General features: G+C 40.0%; 1 protein-coding gene across 3 annotated transcripts in view; it reads right to left on the bottom strand.

Moving 5' to 3' along the window:
• The window catches only part of nbeal2 (neurobeachin-like 2), a 77,284-nt gene that overhangs the window by 35,778 nt on the left and 23,160 nt on the right, over positions 1-18,346 (bottom strand). For 2 of the 3 annotated variants that reach the window (XM_089117562.1, XM_089117561.1), the window contains 13 exons: positions 17,631-17,716; positions 17,181-17,493; positions 14,712-14,818; positions 12,814-12,900; positions 10,710-10,793; positions 9,947-10,045; positions 6,915-7,546; positions 5,941-6,073; positions 1,706-1,825; positions 1,276-1,618; positions 1,087-1,169; positions 836-928; positions 486-657 (listed from right to left, as the gene is read on the bottom strand). In XM_089117562.1, coding sequence (XP_088973688.1) covers positions 486-657; positions 836-928; positions 1,087-1,169; positions 1,276-1,618; positions 1,706-1,825; positions 5,941-6,073; positions 6,915-7,546; positions 9,947-10,045; positions 10,710-10,793; positions 12,814-12,900; positions 14,712-14,818; positions 17,181-17,493; positions 17,631-17,716 — 2,352 coding nt within the window. The remainder of the gene's footprint in view (positions 1-485; positions 658-835; positions 929-1,086; positions 1,170-1,275; positions 1,619-1,705; positions 1,826-5,940; positions 6,074-6,914; positions 7,547-9,946; positions 10,046-10,709; positions 10,794-12,813; positions 12,901-14,711; positions 14,819-17,180; positions 17,494-17,630; positions 17,717-18,346) is intronic. The other variant, XM_089117563.1, reaches the window with a different exon arrangement.

Below are 18,346 nucleotides of genomic sequence, written 5' to 3'. Positions count from 1 at the left end.
AGTATGTATGTGTAAGTATACATACATGTGTAAGTATGTATATATATGAAGACTTCAGATGCAAAAAAAACTCTTAAGTCTGTATTAATTTTTTTCTTTTCAATGAGAATTTTTGTTTTCACAGACAGACAGACAGATAGACAGAGATAGATAGATAGATAGATAGATAGATAGATAGATAGATAGATAGACAGATAGATAGATAGATAGACAGACAGACAGACAGACAGACAGACAGACAGACAGACAGACAGACAGACAGACAGACAGACAGACAGACAGACAGACAGACAGACAGACAGACAGACAGACAGACAGACAGACAGACAGACAGACAGACAGACAGACAGACAGACAGACAGACAGACAGACAGACAGACAGACAGACAGATAGATAGATAGATAGATAGATAGATAGATAGATAGATAGATAGATAGATAGATAGATAGATAGATAGATAGATAGATAGATAGAAAGAACTGACCAGATGACTTCCCCAGTGGCAGCAGCATGCCGGCAGGACCCCTGGAGGACGTGAGCTCTGGCCCGATAAGATCTGAAGTCTCCTGACCACCGGTCTCGCCCTGATCCAGTAAACATACCTGCTCCAACAGGGGCAAGAGAGCCCCCATCCCACCAACTGAGCTCAGCACATCCTACACATTATACAAGTTAATACAACCTAATTAGCAATTACTTGTCCTGCAGGGATCTGTGAGCATAAGGTGTTGAATACACATAAACTCTGGTACACACAAAAGGCCGTACTGGTGTTGGGAAAAGATAAATCATTCTGATCTTAAAAGACAATAAAGCTCATTGACAGACACATACTTTGACATCCCAGTTGACCACTCTGTGACCAGTCAACCTGCCATCGTACAGATGATTCGGGGACAGATCCAAGCAGATCTGACTCTTAAAGGCCTACAGGATAAAAGAATGTGGGAAATTCTTAGACATAAGGCTAGTTATATATCTTATAAATTAAGACTTTTGAACCTAACTTTATATTATATTTATTTTATATTACTATCATTTTTAATATACAAATCAGGTGTATGTATCAATGAGAAGATAATTACCTGTGGGGTATAGTATAGCACTAGTTTACTGTTGACTTCTGACGGCTCACCATCAGCTTTGAAAAGAGATACGTTATTGGGTCCTGAAAAGTAGAATGAGAGAAACAGAGACAGACATATTTGACACTCGTTTCTTTGTGGTTGGAGCTGTGAATTAACGCTTTATAGGTAGGAATGTCTCATTCATACCTGCAGTGAACAAGGCTCGTGCCTGAGCAGGCTGCAGAGCTTCATGGCAGATGAACGCCGTGGCTAAAAGACCACCCAGTGATGTAGGAGAACCCCATGCCGTGTCCTGAAGCCCTGCAGGGATGGTGTGGACGGAACTGTCACGACTCAAACCTGGCCTCCCCCCTGTGGCTGCTGCAAAGGATGCTGGGAAGGACTGGGAGCGTGCAAGGGTAGGCGGCCCAGTGTGAGCTGCAAATGCCATCTCGGAGGGCGAGTGGGAAGGGTTGGTCAAGGTTGGAGAGGTAGTCATAGTGGTAGTAGTCCGGTGTCCAGCTGACCCAATGCAGCAGGAAGTGAAAGGCTAAAACGTTGAAAGTCAAAAAGACCAATAAAATAAAACTTGGTGATTAAAAACAAAAAAAAAACTACCACAAACAATAAAACTTACCTCATTAAGAGAAGGAAAGCGCAAGGGTGCTGTTTTACAGAGCTCTCCATCCACATAAACAGTGACCACATTCTGTCCAAAAGGTCGACGGCCAGGAACGTGAACTATGGCGACTGAGTGCTAGGGTGAGAAAAGAAGGTTGAGAATGAGAACTTTACAGTGTTGTTATTGTTAACTAAAACTATGAAAAATAATTTTCTGTAATTGAAATAAATGTTGCCTTAGCAAATGACTGAAAATATATTTTCTAAGTTTAAATACTAAAATAACTAAAACTGCTATTCTCTTACGAGAGGTTCTCTCGTATTGCGTAAGTTAGCTTACACTACGGGAGAGATTCAGCTTTGAGATATTGAAGTAAAAAAAATATTATAATATTTGTATTCATTGTCAACGCAGTGCAGCAGCTAGCAGACCTAGAGCAGGGTGATCATTGGCTGCCCTGCGGCAACTGCAGCACTCCTACCACTGAGCCCGGCCTGACGTCGTGTCCAATGAAGGGCGCTCGTGCCCTCATCACGTCTTAGCCCGCCAGAATGGGTGTGGCTTAGCGTATATAAGCGGCGCTCGAAGGCTATCTCCCTGATTTTCCTCTCTTCAGCGAAGCTCTCCACATCGTTGGATTCTGAGAGAAGCCGCTGCCCCCGTCTGAGGAGCGAACAGCCGGCGTAGGACAGTGCCTGAAGAAGCCGGCCATCTGCACCGCCTCCAGCCATCCGCTGATACGCTATCCGGCGACGTATCCTTTTTACTGAGCTTTATTCTATGCGTGTTCGCCGCTGCGACACCACCCTTTCTAAAAGAGCACGAGACGTTTTTCTAAAAATGTCTCGCACTTCCTGTGGCTCGTGCCGAGCCCCGCCCAGCGCCGGAGACCGCCATGTGATCTGCGTTCTCTGCCTGGGCCCAGACCACGCAGCCCTCAGTCTTCGTCGGGAAGCTGCGTCCATTGCGAAGAACTCCCGATGTCGACCCTGCAGGCTCGACTCAAGGTGTTTAACGACAAAGCTGTCACTCCGCCCTCTAATCAGCCTCTTGCGCAAAGCGCTACCCAGCATCCAGCTCAGCCACGGCAGGACTCAACCGTCGAAATGTTTCGCCCTGTCAGTCCCCTTAGAAATAGGTTACTGCAGCGGTATATTCGGCAGCCAGCGAGCCGGTAATGCTACCCGCTCGCCTGCACACAACCGCCGCTTCTACGGCGACTCAGAGAAATCTAAAGGGTATAACGTCTGGTTATCTGGCTCACGCCGCTGGTGTCCTAAGTGTAGAGAATGTGCCCACATCTCAGTGTTCACCCCTACACACAAGCATGATACCCCCTGTGTCTCTCACACTCACAGAGCCCACTCTCATAAAGCGGGCAAATTCCGCTCGAGTATTCAATGTAGGAAATGTGCCTACAATTCTGTGCTCACGCCTACTCTCTGCCCACTCTGTCACACGGCCATAACAGCCTCATATCGGTCTGGTTATGAATGTAAGTTACTGTACGTGCCCGCTCACAAGCGCTCACGCTTACTAACACACGCCACTCGCGCGTCACACGAGTTATCACAAAACGTTCCCAATCCAAAGCGACCAGGACGTCACATTTGAATGTAAATCATGTGCCTGCTCATGAACGCTCACGCTTACTGACACACCTCGCCTCGGGTGCTGCTCGCGCATCTCAGAGTTGTCACAAAACGCTCCCCATCCAAAGCGGTAGGGGCGTCACATGAGTGTAAATCCCGTACCTGCTGATGAACGCTCACACTTACTAAAAAACACCTCACCCCAGGCGCCGCTCACGCATCTCGGAGTTGTTACAAAACGTTCCCCATCCTAAGCAATAGGTGGCGTCAATGTAAGTCCCATGTCCGCTCACGAGCGTTCACGCTTACTAATAAACACTCAGCCCAAGGCGCTGCTCGCGCATCACAAAGTGATGACAAAACGCTCCCCATTCATAGCAATTGGGACGTCACATATGAAACAGCCTGCCACCGCTGTCAGTGTGCGCCACACCCATACCTCCTGTTCAGTTTCTCAAGCCCACACAGTGCAGCGATCAGAACCCAGAGGCCATTCTGCCCTTAGCTACACGTATAAAGGCGTGGGAAGCGATCCCAGGGGTATCAGAATGGGTGCTAAGCACAAAAAGGCAGGACTATTCGCTACAGTTGGATTGCGGTCCTCCGCGCTTTCGAGCACGGACCACGACGAAAGTGAATGTAGAAGTAGCATATCTACTCCGTGCAGAAATAGCGAAGCTGCTGTGCAAATGGGTGTGCTGTACCTCCTTCTCCGAATGAGTCAGGCTTTTACAGCCGTTATTTTCTCGTACCCAAGAAGGACGGGGCACTCAGACCTATTTTAGATCGGAGACATTTGAACAAAGTTCTTGTGAAAAGACCGTTCAAATGCGTATGACCAGAAAAATCCTGGTTTATCTCTCTCGATCTTAAAGATGCCTGAAAATATCTGAATGTTTTCAGATTCTGATAATACTTCATTCAGATAAGTCACAGGCCATTCTTGAGATTTGCATTCGATGGCCAGGTATATCAATACACCGTCCTGCCGTTCGGTCTGTCTTTAGCACCCCGTACATTCACGAAGTGCAATCATCTGGAAAGCCTGGGTCTCACGGTCAACTGAACCAAGAGCTCATTACTGTCCAGCCAGTCAATTTCCTTTCTAGGAATAGAACTGGACTCTGTGGCTATGACGGCTCGATAATCGACACAGCGTGCGCCCCGTGTTCTACGCCTGGCCGCGTCTTTCCAGAAGGGCAGCATCGCTCCTCTGAAGACAGGATGCTGGGCTGTATGACCTCAGCTGCTGCAGTGCTCCAGCTGGGCTTACTGCGCATGCGCCCACTACAAAGCTGGCTGAACGCTCGAGCGTCTTGCCGAGCTTGGGCCCCCGGCTGCGAACGAATCAGAGTGACTCAGAGCTCCATTACGGCTCTGGTTAGCGGCCGACAGGTATCACCCGGGCGTGATGATGGGACTGTCTCGTATCGAAAGGTCATCTCGACAGATGCGTTGGGGCTCTTCGAGGGGAGACCGGTCCTTGACCTGTGGTCAGACAAAGAGAAGCTCCTTCACATAAACTATCTGGAAATGATAGCGGTCGAGAATGCGCTGAAGTGCTTCCTCCCGTTCATACAGGACCACCATGTTCTAGTCCGCTCCACAGTCCAGTCACTATGGCGCCTTTTCGGCAAAGCAGAAGTCGACCTCTTTGCGTCAAAAGAGAATGCTCACTGCCAAATTTTCTTTTCAAAGAATAAGGACGCGCTGCCCCGAATTTGGGAAATGCACCACACGGTAGTCCTTATAGCCCTGCGATGGGAGAACCAAACTGATTCCTCGCGGCCGATTCTGGTTCTGGTGAGGACAGATCTCCTCTCTCAAGCTTGCGGCTCGATCTGGCATCCCTTATCCAGAGTGCTGGTCTCTGGACACATGGTTGATCAGCGGATACCCATTGTCCTGACAGAAGGAGTGATGAACACGATTACGAAGTCTAGAGCTCCCTCTACAAGAAAGCTTTACACGTCTAAATGGTCTGTTTTCACCGTCAAAAATCTGCACCGTCAAAAATCTGGACCCACGATTGTGTGGGGTCTCGCGGTTGCTTAGTTTCCTTCAATAGCTGTTGGATAAGGGGAGGTCCCTTCATTGGACGTGACGTCACGCCGGGCTCAGTGGTAGGCTGCTGCAGTTGCCGCAGAGCAGCCTATGAGCTCACTAGACAGCCTGCTCTAGGTCTGCTAGCTGCTGCACTGCGTTGACAATGAATACAAAAATTAAGGATAATTTTTGGGCTTCAATATCTCGAAAAGATTAATCTTTCCCATAGCGTAAGCTAATTTACGCAATACTCGTTTCCTCTTCTAGAGAGAACCGAGGTTACGTTAGGTAACCGATACGTTATCTATGTAGGATACAAGTCAAATCTCCTATCTACTTAAATGGGGAAAAACAGTTTTTCAACAATATTATGACAATTGATTCAGTAATAAAATTTGATATTGGTATCATAAAGTTAGCTAAAGCTAATAAGCTAATACTGCAGCATCAATACATGTGATGGCTCTATCAAATAGGTGACAGATATTTTTTTTTACAACTCAAAGGTACTGTCTTTCCGCAACCATTTTGAGCAATATTTTTTATAGTTTCACACAAGTTCTCAGTGTTCTCTTCATATATATTGTAAATCTGTGTGTGAGTTATACTAACCCAGGCACAGTCATTGAATGGGTGTTCTGGCAGGGAAACGGCCATGTATTCTTTTTTGGTACATACTGCAACCACCAAAACTTCTTCTGTGGTAAAAAAAGCTTCGAAGCCAGTTCCACTTGCTGTGAAGAAACTACACACAGGACACATTGCAGCTTTAAAATGTATAAATACACAGATTAGTATAGAATCTTGCTATAGATTAGTACAATTGTACTAGACTCATACAGGAACACAATATGTAAAAACATTTTGTGGGAAATATATTGAATATTCACTGCTTACTCGCTATGATTTTGTTTGCAACATATAATTGTGAACAAATTATGGTCATGAGAGTGCTAAGAGTGCTTTTTCAATGTCAAACCTCAGAAGTAAAATTGTTGTCATAGTTAAATTCCTAAGTTGTAAATAACTGATGCAGACAAATTGAAATGATCAAATACTGCAAATGCATGATATACATGTGTACACACACATTGACAAAGGTACAGTAATATGTATTGTTGTACATAATAATGTTGTGATGCCTAAAAACGGAATTTATTTTAAAATAATTTATCATAATTAGCAATTAAATCAATTTCAATAACTATTTGCGTAATTGTATTAGCCAACCATTTTCAACTGTGATAATAATAAATGTTTCTTGAGCAGCAAATCAGCATATTAGAATGATTTCTGATGGACTGAAGACTGAATTGCAATACTGCAAATTCAGCTTTTCCATCACAGTAATAAATAACATTTTAAAATCTATTAAGATAGAAAACAGTTTTTTTTAAATTGAAATAATATTTCAAATTTTTTCACATAATTATCTGATCAAAAATACAGTAAAAAAAAGTAAATATTGTGAAATATTATTACAATTTAAAAGAAGTGTTTAAACACACACACATATACATATATATATATATATATATCAAAAAGACAACAAAAAAAAACATTATAAAGATAATTTTAATTTAAACCTGTAAAGCTGTTTCCTGCGCGGTCCCTTGGCCATGCGAACTGCATTATCCGGGTTAGTCAGGTGGGATTCTGAGTAGTAGTGCTGGGGTGGAGGAAAGTCTGTGTTGAGGCACAGCCAGGCGTGGAAAGCAAACGCACTCCCTGACCAGCGTTGTATAGCTGGCACCATAATACCCGCCATAGGGGGCATAAGGTCAAAATACTGCAAGGCGCTGCACCCACCCTCTCCACGGGCTGCCATGGCGGAGAGCACTCTTACAACGCGCCCGCAGTACGGGTGAGGAGGTGCACCGGGCTCAGTCCGCAAGAGCTTCAGCAGACTCTTCAGTTCACAGGGCCGTAAAGAAAGAGATCCCAAGTCTTGCAGCAAGCCCATGAGGGCGTCCGCACACTGCCGGTCAAGCCGCTCCGGGGGTTCGGAAAGCACCTCCAGCAGAGCGCCCACTAAGCCTGCCTCGACGGCTACAGTGCGGCAGGACAGAGTTCCTCGACACACGGCCGCCAGCCACTGGGACACCAGCAGCTGCAGAGAGCGAGAGCCCAGATCAGGCAACCACTGTAGAAGCAGGAGCAAAGGCTGTTCGTTACTGATGCCCAACTGCATGGCCAGGGAATACTCTCCTTCAACAGCCTGAGAGAAAGAAGAAGGAAAAAGCAAAACATTATGTAAGGATACAAGTTTTTTTTTTTATAGCACAGTGTCTCCAATAATCCAAATAATCTCAAAAACTGCATCTGATGAAGAACTTGTTTGACGTTTTATAAGTATGCATGTGTGTAGTATGAATTCAGTGTTATTTTACAGAGTATTATAGTACTTATAAAAACGATTGGTGACCTTCAATATCCGTCATGTTCTCCACAATTACTTCGAATACTAACTAAGACTCTTCTCTTGTGGCCTAGTGGGATAGTAAAGTGTCCATTGGATGCACACTTCAGAATCTTGTTAGAAACATGAGATTTTTCATCTACTATTTTTTGAATACTTTGTATGCAGACATGCTACTCATTTGACATTGCTTTTCGCATACTATATAGCATGGAAGCAGTTATATTTGAATATGAAACATTCTTTGAAATGTGAGTCAAAGCCATCCAAAATGTGCAGTGTTGGGAGTCCTCTAGGACCGGGATTGAGAAACCCTAATATAGAACATTTAACAACAACAGAAGTTGACCAATGCGCTTAACAGGTAAAATATAGGTAAAATAACAAGAAGCCTAAACACTAACACGCATCATACATCAAATTACCTTTTACAGAGACAACTTTCGTGCAGTTCTTCACACAATTGCTACTGTATTTCTTCAGAAGGCTTTTAATATAATTATTAGTTAATAAATTATTACAAAAAAATTAGACAATTCATATATTAAAGGTATAGCGGAGGATCTTTCCGAATTTTAGAGAAGACCCGCCCTCTCCAATTTTAAAAAAAAAATGCACATGCACAAACACAACACTCTTGCTCCCGAGAGGGAACGTCTATACGCCTTGCACAATTATGTTGCAAAGTCTAAACTAACTAAAAAACATTCATAAAAAAGACAACATGTCAAATGCCCTTCCGTGTTTTATTTACTTATTATACTGATCGATTGAGTGACCGAGGACTCAAGACATGATATGTGCAACCCTGTATCACACGAAATACGTTCTGAGGAAACTATTTTGCAAATCGCAATTACGTTACATAGCAACATATAAGCAGTGCTATTACGTTGGTCCTTAACCTAATATCTCTCATTGTTAATACGTTATTTTTATACATAGTTGCATATGGAGAAGTAGCTTGTTGCATTTGTGTAATAATAAACACACAAGGTTTTAGAATATTTCAGCGTGATACCATTTACCATTTTGGACAAAAGGCTACTTTAGACAAATTGAGATGTTTACCGTTTCTATGCGGTGCATGACTCGTGCCAGGGCTAGCATTGTAGCTTGCATTAACTTTTACTAGTGATTTTAAATGGATTTCTCCAAATAGCGTGACAAACTTTACCTGTCTGGTAGAATCTTCGTGACTGCGGCATCAGTGAGAAGCCCAACCTGTGCTTTTAGCGCACGCCAGCGTGTGATATTCACCCAAAATCTCTCTGGTCTTGTTTCTATATTCTGCGGCCTTTCTCTTCTTATCATACACTTAGTAAACATTTTTTCTCTTTCGACCCTCAGCCATTTTCAAAGGAATGGCTGAAACCGTAACTCCGACATAATACACATGAAAGTGAAAACTACATAGGGATGAGCACGTAGCCTACGACGGCCTTACGTAAACATATCACCAGAATGATTGACACTTAGGTGGACCAATAGTATAGACTACCCACCCGGAAAAAGAAAATCCTCCGCTATACCTTTAAGGAATTTGGCAAGTCACATGATCTCAAGATCCCCATGAGGTGACCCTATCTATAAACTAAAACTGCTTTTAATAGGAGTCTTCATATCATGTGAGTGTACATTATTTTGATTATATGGTTAAAAAGCACTTTTTCTTACATTATGTGTAAAAAAATGAGAAAAGGTAAGGAAATTGATGTCACACCCTCTTTGATAGTAGTCTACTCAGTCTACGAGTCTACTCAATATGCAAACTTCAGGCAGATCCACAGACCACAATGCAACACGTCACAGCAGATCACACTTAATTTACCCCTACCCTACACAACTTAAGTGCATCATATTGGAGTTAATTTGAACTTTTTAACCACATAATAGCACTTGTAGCTACCTTAAGCTGACTGTTATAGTTTATTGTACTGTTATTTTCATTTGTGTAAATCTTTATATTTTCAAAAAAAATAAAAAAATAAAAAATTATATATATATATATATATATATATATATATATATATATATATATATATATATAACAGCCCAAGCATACGCACAGGCGTATAGAATGGAGCATAAAAGAGATTCTCAATGTAAATAATAATTGCGGATTCCAAGTGATCAAGGGCTTAGGGTGTTTCATTTGAACATATTGCATATTGTATCATATTGTCTCTTCTCACTTACCATGTTCATCAGCTCCTGCAGGAGTCTTTTGGTGGGCTGTCCTTGACTTTTCAACACATCGAACAACTGTGAGTAGCCAATTCGTTCCTTAAATACCTCCTGGGAAGACAAACCAAACAAAACCAGTTGCATTACAATTGAACACGCACAGATATACAATGGGAGTTTTTTTCACCCATTTACCCAAAATAAACCAAAGCACAAAAGGTATTATATAAAGTAAAAATGTTTTCCAAGTGAGAATATCATAAAAACAATAGAATGTTACTTTAAAAGTCCAGTCCACTGTAAATTTCTTTCACAATGCAAGGCCACCAAGATTATTTATTTAAACTATGCGGAAAAAACTAAGAAAACAAAAAGTTATAAATCTTCATTGTGCTGCAGTATAATGTTTGTATTCCAAAGATGGTGTTATACACACACACACACATATATATATATTACATTTAAAGAGAAAAAATAAACAAAAAATAGGTCATGGGATTATGACACTTTTTGACCTGGAAGTACCATAAAAAAAAATAGGAGGTTATGACGTCACCACGGGTGACCTGGTTCTGCACCACAACATCAAATGTGCTGATAAGATTAAACCCACGCGCATAAGGGGCACATTTATCACACGCAAGCACTTTGACTTATCATGCTGATAAGATGAGCGGCGTCTCTAAAATGACCTTTCAGAGACTTTAGGAGAAACATACATAAGGAACGAGAGGAGAGGAGGTGTGAGAAATGAGTCTATGGAGACATGTCATACCTTGGCAGAGGGCGAGTTGCTCATAATGGCGGTGAGGACTCGAATGGCGTGTACTGTGATGCAGTCAGAGCCCTTTTCCCAGACCTACACAAACACACACGCAAAATACACACACCATTTAGTTCACAATCTTCTTATAATCTCTTATGTTAAATGATTAGTTCAGAATAAATATTCTGTCATTATTTAAGCATACTAATGTATTTCCAACCCCATTTATAGAAACCAAGGCCGTGATACTTCAGATTTACTTCATAAAGATACTTCAGAATTTCTCCTTTTGTTTCCATGGACAAAAACAACAGAATATGGGTTTGGAATGACATTTAAGTAATGTAAATAATGACATACACTACCGTTCGAAAATATGGAATTAGTAGGATTATATAAAAAAAGAAATTAATACTTTTATTCAGCAAGGATGCATTACATTGAAGCAGCACAACTGTTTTTTACATTGATAACAATAAGAATAGATATTTCTTGAGCTCCAAATCAGCATATAGGGATGCACGATATATCGGCCAGCATATCGGTATCGGCCTGGTAAGAAAATGTGGCCGATATATTAAAACCGATAAATAATGTATTCTTTTTTTTCAGCTGAGACACTTGTTGAGAACTGTTTATGTTTTTGAATTTCTTCAAATATGATTGAAATCTCTTCAAAAAATGAAAATCTGGTTCGGGACAACATGTGCAACGCAAATCTGTCATATCGGCTAAACAACACTATAATGAAAACATCATTATAATTGTGTGCTTGGGACGTGGATTTAATTATGAGACTTTTGTTTTTGTAATCAGGCTCTCAAAATTAGATACAAATTTGGATTTAAGTTTATCGGCCGATATATCGGTTATCGGCTTTTAAATATAAAGAATTATCGGTTATCGGTATCGGCCAAAATTTTCATATCGGTGCATCCCTAAGCATGTTATAATTATTTCTGAAGGATAATGTGATACTGAAGACTGGAGTAATCATAGGAATAAATTACATTTTAAAATATATTAAAATAAAAAACAGTTATTTTAAATGAATAACTATGTCCCAATTTGACTGTTTTAACAGCATCCTTGATGAGCATAATGGCATTTTGTGTTTCTTTTAAGTTTCAGAGAGAAGTATGCAAGGTGGATAAATTCATAAATTCTGAAAACATGCAACAGATTTCTCACTTTAACCTTGAAATATTTACCACCACTTAACCACAAATATCCCACCAAAGACCACCAAATGAAACACACACCAAATGTTACACCCACAGCACCACAGCCAGACTAGACATGCTAAAAATCTAGAAACACTCTGCAAACTGCAAAACAACATGACACAGCCTTGCAATAATACATCCAAAGAACTTCACACATACTCTCTCTCTCTCACACACACACACACACACACACACAAAACCACCATCAGCAGGATCCTCACCCTCTGTGTACTGACATGCCACTAACCGTTAAAAAAGTACTCAGATGGTACCATGGTATCAAATGCTACAATTTCATGTTACTATTATTACCATATCTATATACGACAGTGTTACTATTGTTAACTAAAACTAAAACTATTAAAAATAAAATACAAATATTAGGGAAAAAAACTATGCAAAAGGTGAAAAAAACTGTATTGAGTTTAAATTGAATACAATTAACTGAAATAAACTAAACTAAAACTCAAATACAAAAACTAATTCATCAATAAATGACAACTTTTTAAAAATATAAAAAAGCTAATCAAAATGACAAAAGTACTAAAATCTAAACTAAACATTTAAATAATTTAAATTTCGTTTGGTAATTTTATCCAAATACCAAATGTACCATGTATGAGAAGCGCATAATGTAATTTTCCACATTTCTTTTGTTGCGTTTAAGTCAACTGTGAACTAACGGACAAATGCAAAGACACGTGTGCATGCATACAGATGTGTATTGCGTTGTTTGTGGAACGGTAGGTTACGCAGAATCTAAGGTTGCTCAATCAGCAGTTTTTCTGTCAGTGTATTTGTGCGTTTGTCTGCGTTTGTGTCAGTCGAGTGAAGGGTGGGTTTCCTGCTGACGAACGCCACACTGATCAGCGGTGAAGGGAAAGTACCTGCTCCACTTCAGCCTCTGTGAGCAAACGTGTAGTGAGGTCACATTGGCCCTCACACTCCACCATAAACCTGTTACTCTGATAGAGCTGCAGGACGGACGCACATTCACACACGCACCGTCACAAACAAACACATGAACACAAGTGAGTCAGAGATCAATAAGCAAGCAGAAATGAAACTTACTGATACATAAAGCAAAAAGAACCAAAAAAGGTTATGAAAAAAGATTTTTCAAAAAGATGAAAAAGAGAAGCTTTTTGCAATCCTCATTACACAATATAATGCCTAGTTACAACACACTCAAAAACCACCCAGCTTAGCCAAACCAACTGTGATCACATTCAAACCAGTGACCCAGCACCTATATTTCATCACCTGACGGAAACAGAGGCTGCACTGCAAATAATTTGTATTCGTCACTTTGACGCACTGGGATAAAAATGGTTTGTCATGCTGTCAGTTTTGATCTGTCTGTAAAATAGTGGTGATGGCTTGAAAAGCTTGATGGGTCAATGACAAATCTAGCTTAAATGCCTGTTCCAAGTTCCTAGAATTGCAACATTTGTATTAATTTTGGTTTGAAAAACCTATACCATTTTCGTATATCAATTTAAGAAAAATATCGATTTTATGACTTAAAATGATAATGTGGTAAAATGATCTTAATCCTTATTGCAAAAACATTTTTAAATAAAGTTTACAGTGAAAAGTATTTTTGTGCAAATATCATGATTTTGTGTGTGTTTTTATATTATAAATATCATTATATTTTCGTGAGTTGTACCACATGACTGTTATAACTACTGTACCTCAGCTATTGACTACTGACCTTGACACAGTCATTAGGGTTTGCAGGGATTCACTCTATGATATAATTTCCTCTATATGTTATGTTTGCATAATGATTGCATCAACTGACTTTGATTTGGCAGACATATTTTTCAAATATGTATTTATTAAAATAATTTAAAAAAATGTGAGGCTTTTAATATTGGGACAGTTTGACATTATTTGGTAACACTTTATTTTACAGTGTCCATGTAGTAACTAATACCATTTACCATTTACATGTACACTGTAAAAAAAATATTTTCGAGATTTGTTATCACAACATTTTTTCTTTTGTCAAATCAACTTAAATAATTTATTTAGTTCAGATAACATATTATTTTGAGTTTTTGATGATTAAATCATTGTATTAACTCACTTTTTCCATTTGAATCAACTTAAAATTAAGGCAACCCAGTTACTTATTTTTTTTTTAAGTTAAACCAACAATATATTTTTTTATTATTATTACACAGTTCTTAAATGTATAATTACACTGTAACACAGACACCTTAAAATAAAGTGTAACCGTGAATTTTAATTCAGAAACTAAAACATGTTCAAATGTACAAACTAATATACGCATAAATGAAACCTTTATTGTATTTTTGAATCAATTAATAGATATAGACTAAAAGAAATGCCATTGATCATGGTATTTCTGAGACATGTTTGTCTTATCAAGAACTGTGTTGCAGTTTTTATTCTGCTCACAAAATGTGAAAGAACAGCTTCAAATCCCTACTGACATCCTTTGGTGGGAAACTTTCCAAAGCAGGGAAAACATACCTTAGAAATACCTTATATAAAAATTATATAAACCATTTCTAAAAATGGATAAATGATGAAAACCTTTCAGTTAAAGCAACCTCTGTATGGAACCATGGCAAATCTGTGGTTCAGATTAGTTTATTCGAGGACAGGTGTCTGCTTGTTATCTTTCAGAAAAAACACCAGCAGGTTGGCACATTTCCATTGTCAGCCATGAGAATGGTTTGAATCCTCAGGGCTGGTATTGTGAAACACTGCTGCAGATATCTCAGAGGGTTTAAGTAGGTAGCGTTCTGACCTTGCTGTTCTGGATGAGGCGGAGGATGTGCTCAAAACAGTTGTTAGTTAGAAAGATGGCCTGCAACACCGGCCGGTCTGAACACTGCAGGATCTCTGGGATAGCATCTGCAGGGCAAAAACACAAGAACATTCAGACTTCTTGACCTCTGCCCTCTAGACAGATAAAACTATGCCAGTTCAAGCACTCGGACGTCTGCATTACTCGTGGAAAAGAGACTAAATGTAGCCAAACAGCTGTTCTGATTGGTTCAACTTCTCTATTCAAATTGTTTCCAGAGAACTGTCTACAATTACTCTGAACTTCTCCAAAAGAGAGGGAAGTTCACCACAAACATAATATAAATGTTCTGGGTTAAAGATCTGTGATCTGGGTTAAATATTTAGAATCAGAAGCACTATATAATTTGCCATGTATGATACAATTTTGTTGAGTTGACACACAATCTCAACGATTTTTTTCTCGATGCAAAATGTTTCATCATGATGTAATATCACATTACATGCTGAACACTATATATACATACTACATATACTCCACATAAAACTATTCTAAATTATAATGCATGCAGTTTCATGACCTTATATTAATTGATAATTTGTGTTTTAAAAATGTATGTTAATTATAATTGAACTAGTGAAGAAAGAGAAGGTGTTTAAAAAGAGTGAAAAGTTTTATTTTCACATTTTATTAATAATAATATAAATTAACCCACAATTTCAACAGAAACCTAGAGGATATTAAGTTCTAGAGGCAACATGAAAGCTGCACAGAATAAACTAAACTAAAAACATAAACAGACCTTGAGAACCTAATAAATGCAAATAAAACACACACACAACTCATTTACAAAGCAAACAAGCCAATGCATTACATATAAAGATTTGTTTAATGAAAGGGGTGTGTTTAAAATATCTTTTCCTGGAAGGCCGTTCATGAGGGTGAGTAAAAGAAGCCAGAAATCATTTATAGATGAATTATACCTTTAAAACGGGGCCCTCATGGTACGACAGTGAAGTTTCCTGATTATTATGCAGGAATGAGAGTATAGTTCCTAGTCATATCAGCCTAGAAAATCGCAACTTTACATTTTCTGTCTGTCTTAGTGCACGATGTAACTATAGAAGAGTCAAGTTTTAAATAGGAAAAATATAAAAACACTTTGGTAATTTTTTTGGGAGAAATGCTAATGGTCTTGTGCACTTCAATGATGTATGCTAAGCTATGCTAAAAGTGGTACCGCCAGAACCGGAGATCGGCTGAATGGATTCAAAAAAAGCTAAAACTGAACAGTTTAACTCTGAGGATGAGCAGATTTCCAAAAAAAAGTGGAGTATCCCTTAAAGTTATTCAAGCAAGATCCATTGGTGATTTTCTATGTCTTGTGTTGTTTGATTATCATTAACGACACAAACAGCAGCAGGTTTATTAGGCTGCTGTCACTTTAAGAGCTGCATGGAATCAATATATTGATACACATCCTGTTTTATTCCAACTGTTCACATTCAATTAACACATTAACAACTGGGTTTACGAGAAAACTTGCTAAAAATGGCATTTTTGTGTGTATTTGACCGTTTAGGCCCACACCTAAAGCTCAAATTATACTTTGAATCGGAGTCAAACGCAGATAAGCAGAGTGAGCACACAGAAAAGTGTCTCTTTTGTGGCTTAATGCACTTTTAATTACACTTTTTAATATCAAGCACGTCTCGCAGTTTAGCAACAGTGGACTACACATATTTTGCTAATTTGTATGTTGAAGTCCCCGTGAAACGGAAGTTGCAAACGATTTTTCTCCAGTGCTGTGACGTATTTCCAACCGAAACGGAAAATTGAACAGAGGGCAGGGTTTTACTCTAGCGCTCCTCCTCTCCATCTCTCGCTCATAGCAAACTAACGGTTTGAGGGGAGTGGTTAAGCGTTTCCCCACCCAAGCTGTGAAACCTACGTCATCAGAAAGAGAAACCGTTCCAGACCGGAAGTAACTTTTCAGATTTTGATTAAAGATTACCAAGGTAAAATATTTTTTTAAATATATTTTTACTTGCACGGATTAATTGTTCACCACAAGACTAGTAATATGCGCTAACAAAGTAAATAGGTTCAATTTTGATTTCACGGGGACTTTAAGTTTTAGGGCTTTAAGGGAGGAGCGAAAGCACACTCATGTGATGGAAAGAAAGGTGCGCTGTACGGAATGCGGCAGCAGCACAATAATCATTTTACCACAATTATCTTGTTTTCATAATCGTTGGAAGCCAAAATCGAAAATTGAAAATCAATTACGACTAATCGCACAGCCCTATTCTGCAGAACACAAAAGAAGCAGTCAATGGGGTTCAATTCTTTATCTTTATCTTCCTTTGTGTTCCACAGAAGAAAATCACACAGGTTTGGAATGACATTAGGGTGAGTAAATGATGAAAAATGTTTAAAGTAAAAGAGTGATGGCAAATATTCTCTTACTCAGCATATGTTCGAGAAGGATAATGAGGTTATCCTCCCAGGCCAGGATATCTCCCTGCTGGCTCTCTGGTAGCCGGTTCCAGTTGAGCAGCTGGAAGTAATTCTCCAGTACAGTCCGGATCTCAACCTGCCTATCGCATGGGTTGCTGGAGTGCAGAAGGTGGATCATTGTGGTCAGGCACCGCAGGGACATTCTAAGCAGCCGAGGGTCCCTGGGCTCTTGCGGGGATGAAGCAGGACAGAGGCACCAGGAACGCAGCACAGACATGAGGTCCTTCACAGCCTGGGGGGTGATGGAGAGAAGGCCGTTCCTCTGAAACACACACACACCACACAAATCACAGCACGTAACAGACTCATATAGTAAGGTATGTGGTCACAAAATCAGAGGTCCCTATGAAACCCCTCAGAAGATAAATCATGTAAACAGGGCAAAATCGTCGAATTTACCTTGCAGCCACTGATAACGGCTCCCTGTAGGTGCACCAGCCTCACCACGAGGGGCTCTGGGATTAGTTCACTCTCTTGTAGGTAGTCTGTGGGTGTAACCAGTCATTTAGTAAGAAGAATCTTAAATAGGTTATGACATGAGGAACATCTTGGTTACTGATACAACTCTCGTTACAAAGACACATGTCCGGTCAAAAAGACTGACAAATGAGGTCTCACTTGGGAGTATTAGAAATAAGGCCAATGAAAATGGCGAATGGAATTTGCATGCTGAGCCACTCCCTGTACATTTGGGTATATGAGATGGCGGCACGCATCAACTGAGGAGTTGAGACGAAGAACCCGGCCATTCAGCTGTGATTCAGAGTTGTGGCAGGAGGAACATTCTCCATCAGGGAATAAGACGTTCCCTATCTTTTAGTCACATTCAACATTATGATGAAAAGATTGGCAAATGGGGCCAAATGGAAAGCCCCACAACCACTGAACTGTGTTATGAGTGATGGAGATGCAGATGCTGGCAAGATGTATTGTGCCCTTTTGGCAACTGATCCCATTAAGTCGTAACATTATTAGTGCCCCATGTAAGCCTATAATTTTAGTCATCAATGCCAATGGGATGGAAGGGACAGGGCTTACCATGGAGACTGTTCCTTTTACATATTATTTCACGGAAAGAGTGTTTTGGTCTTTAATTCCCATTTGCTTTTTTTCAG

Source organism: Pimephales promelas, chromosome 12, assembly GCF_988280905.1.
Source record: "Pimephales promelas chromosome 12, fPimPro1.hap1.1, whole genome shotgun sequence".
Taxonomy (NCBI): Eukaryota; Metazoa; Chordata; class Actinopteri; order Cypriniformes; family Leuciscidae; genus Pimephales; species Pimephales promelas.
Note: the sequence above shows the minus strand (reverse complement) of the source record. Positions and strands in the feature narration are given on the sequence as shown.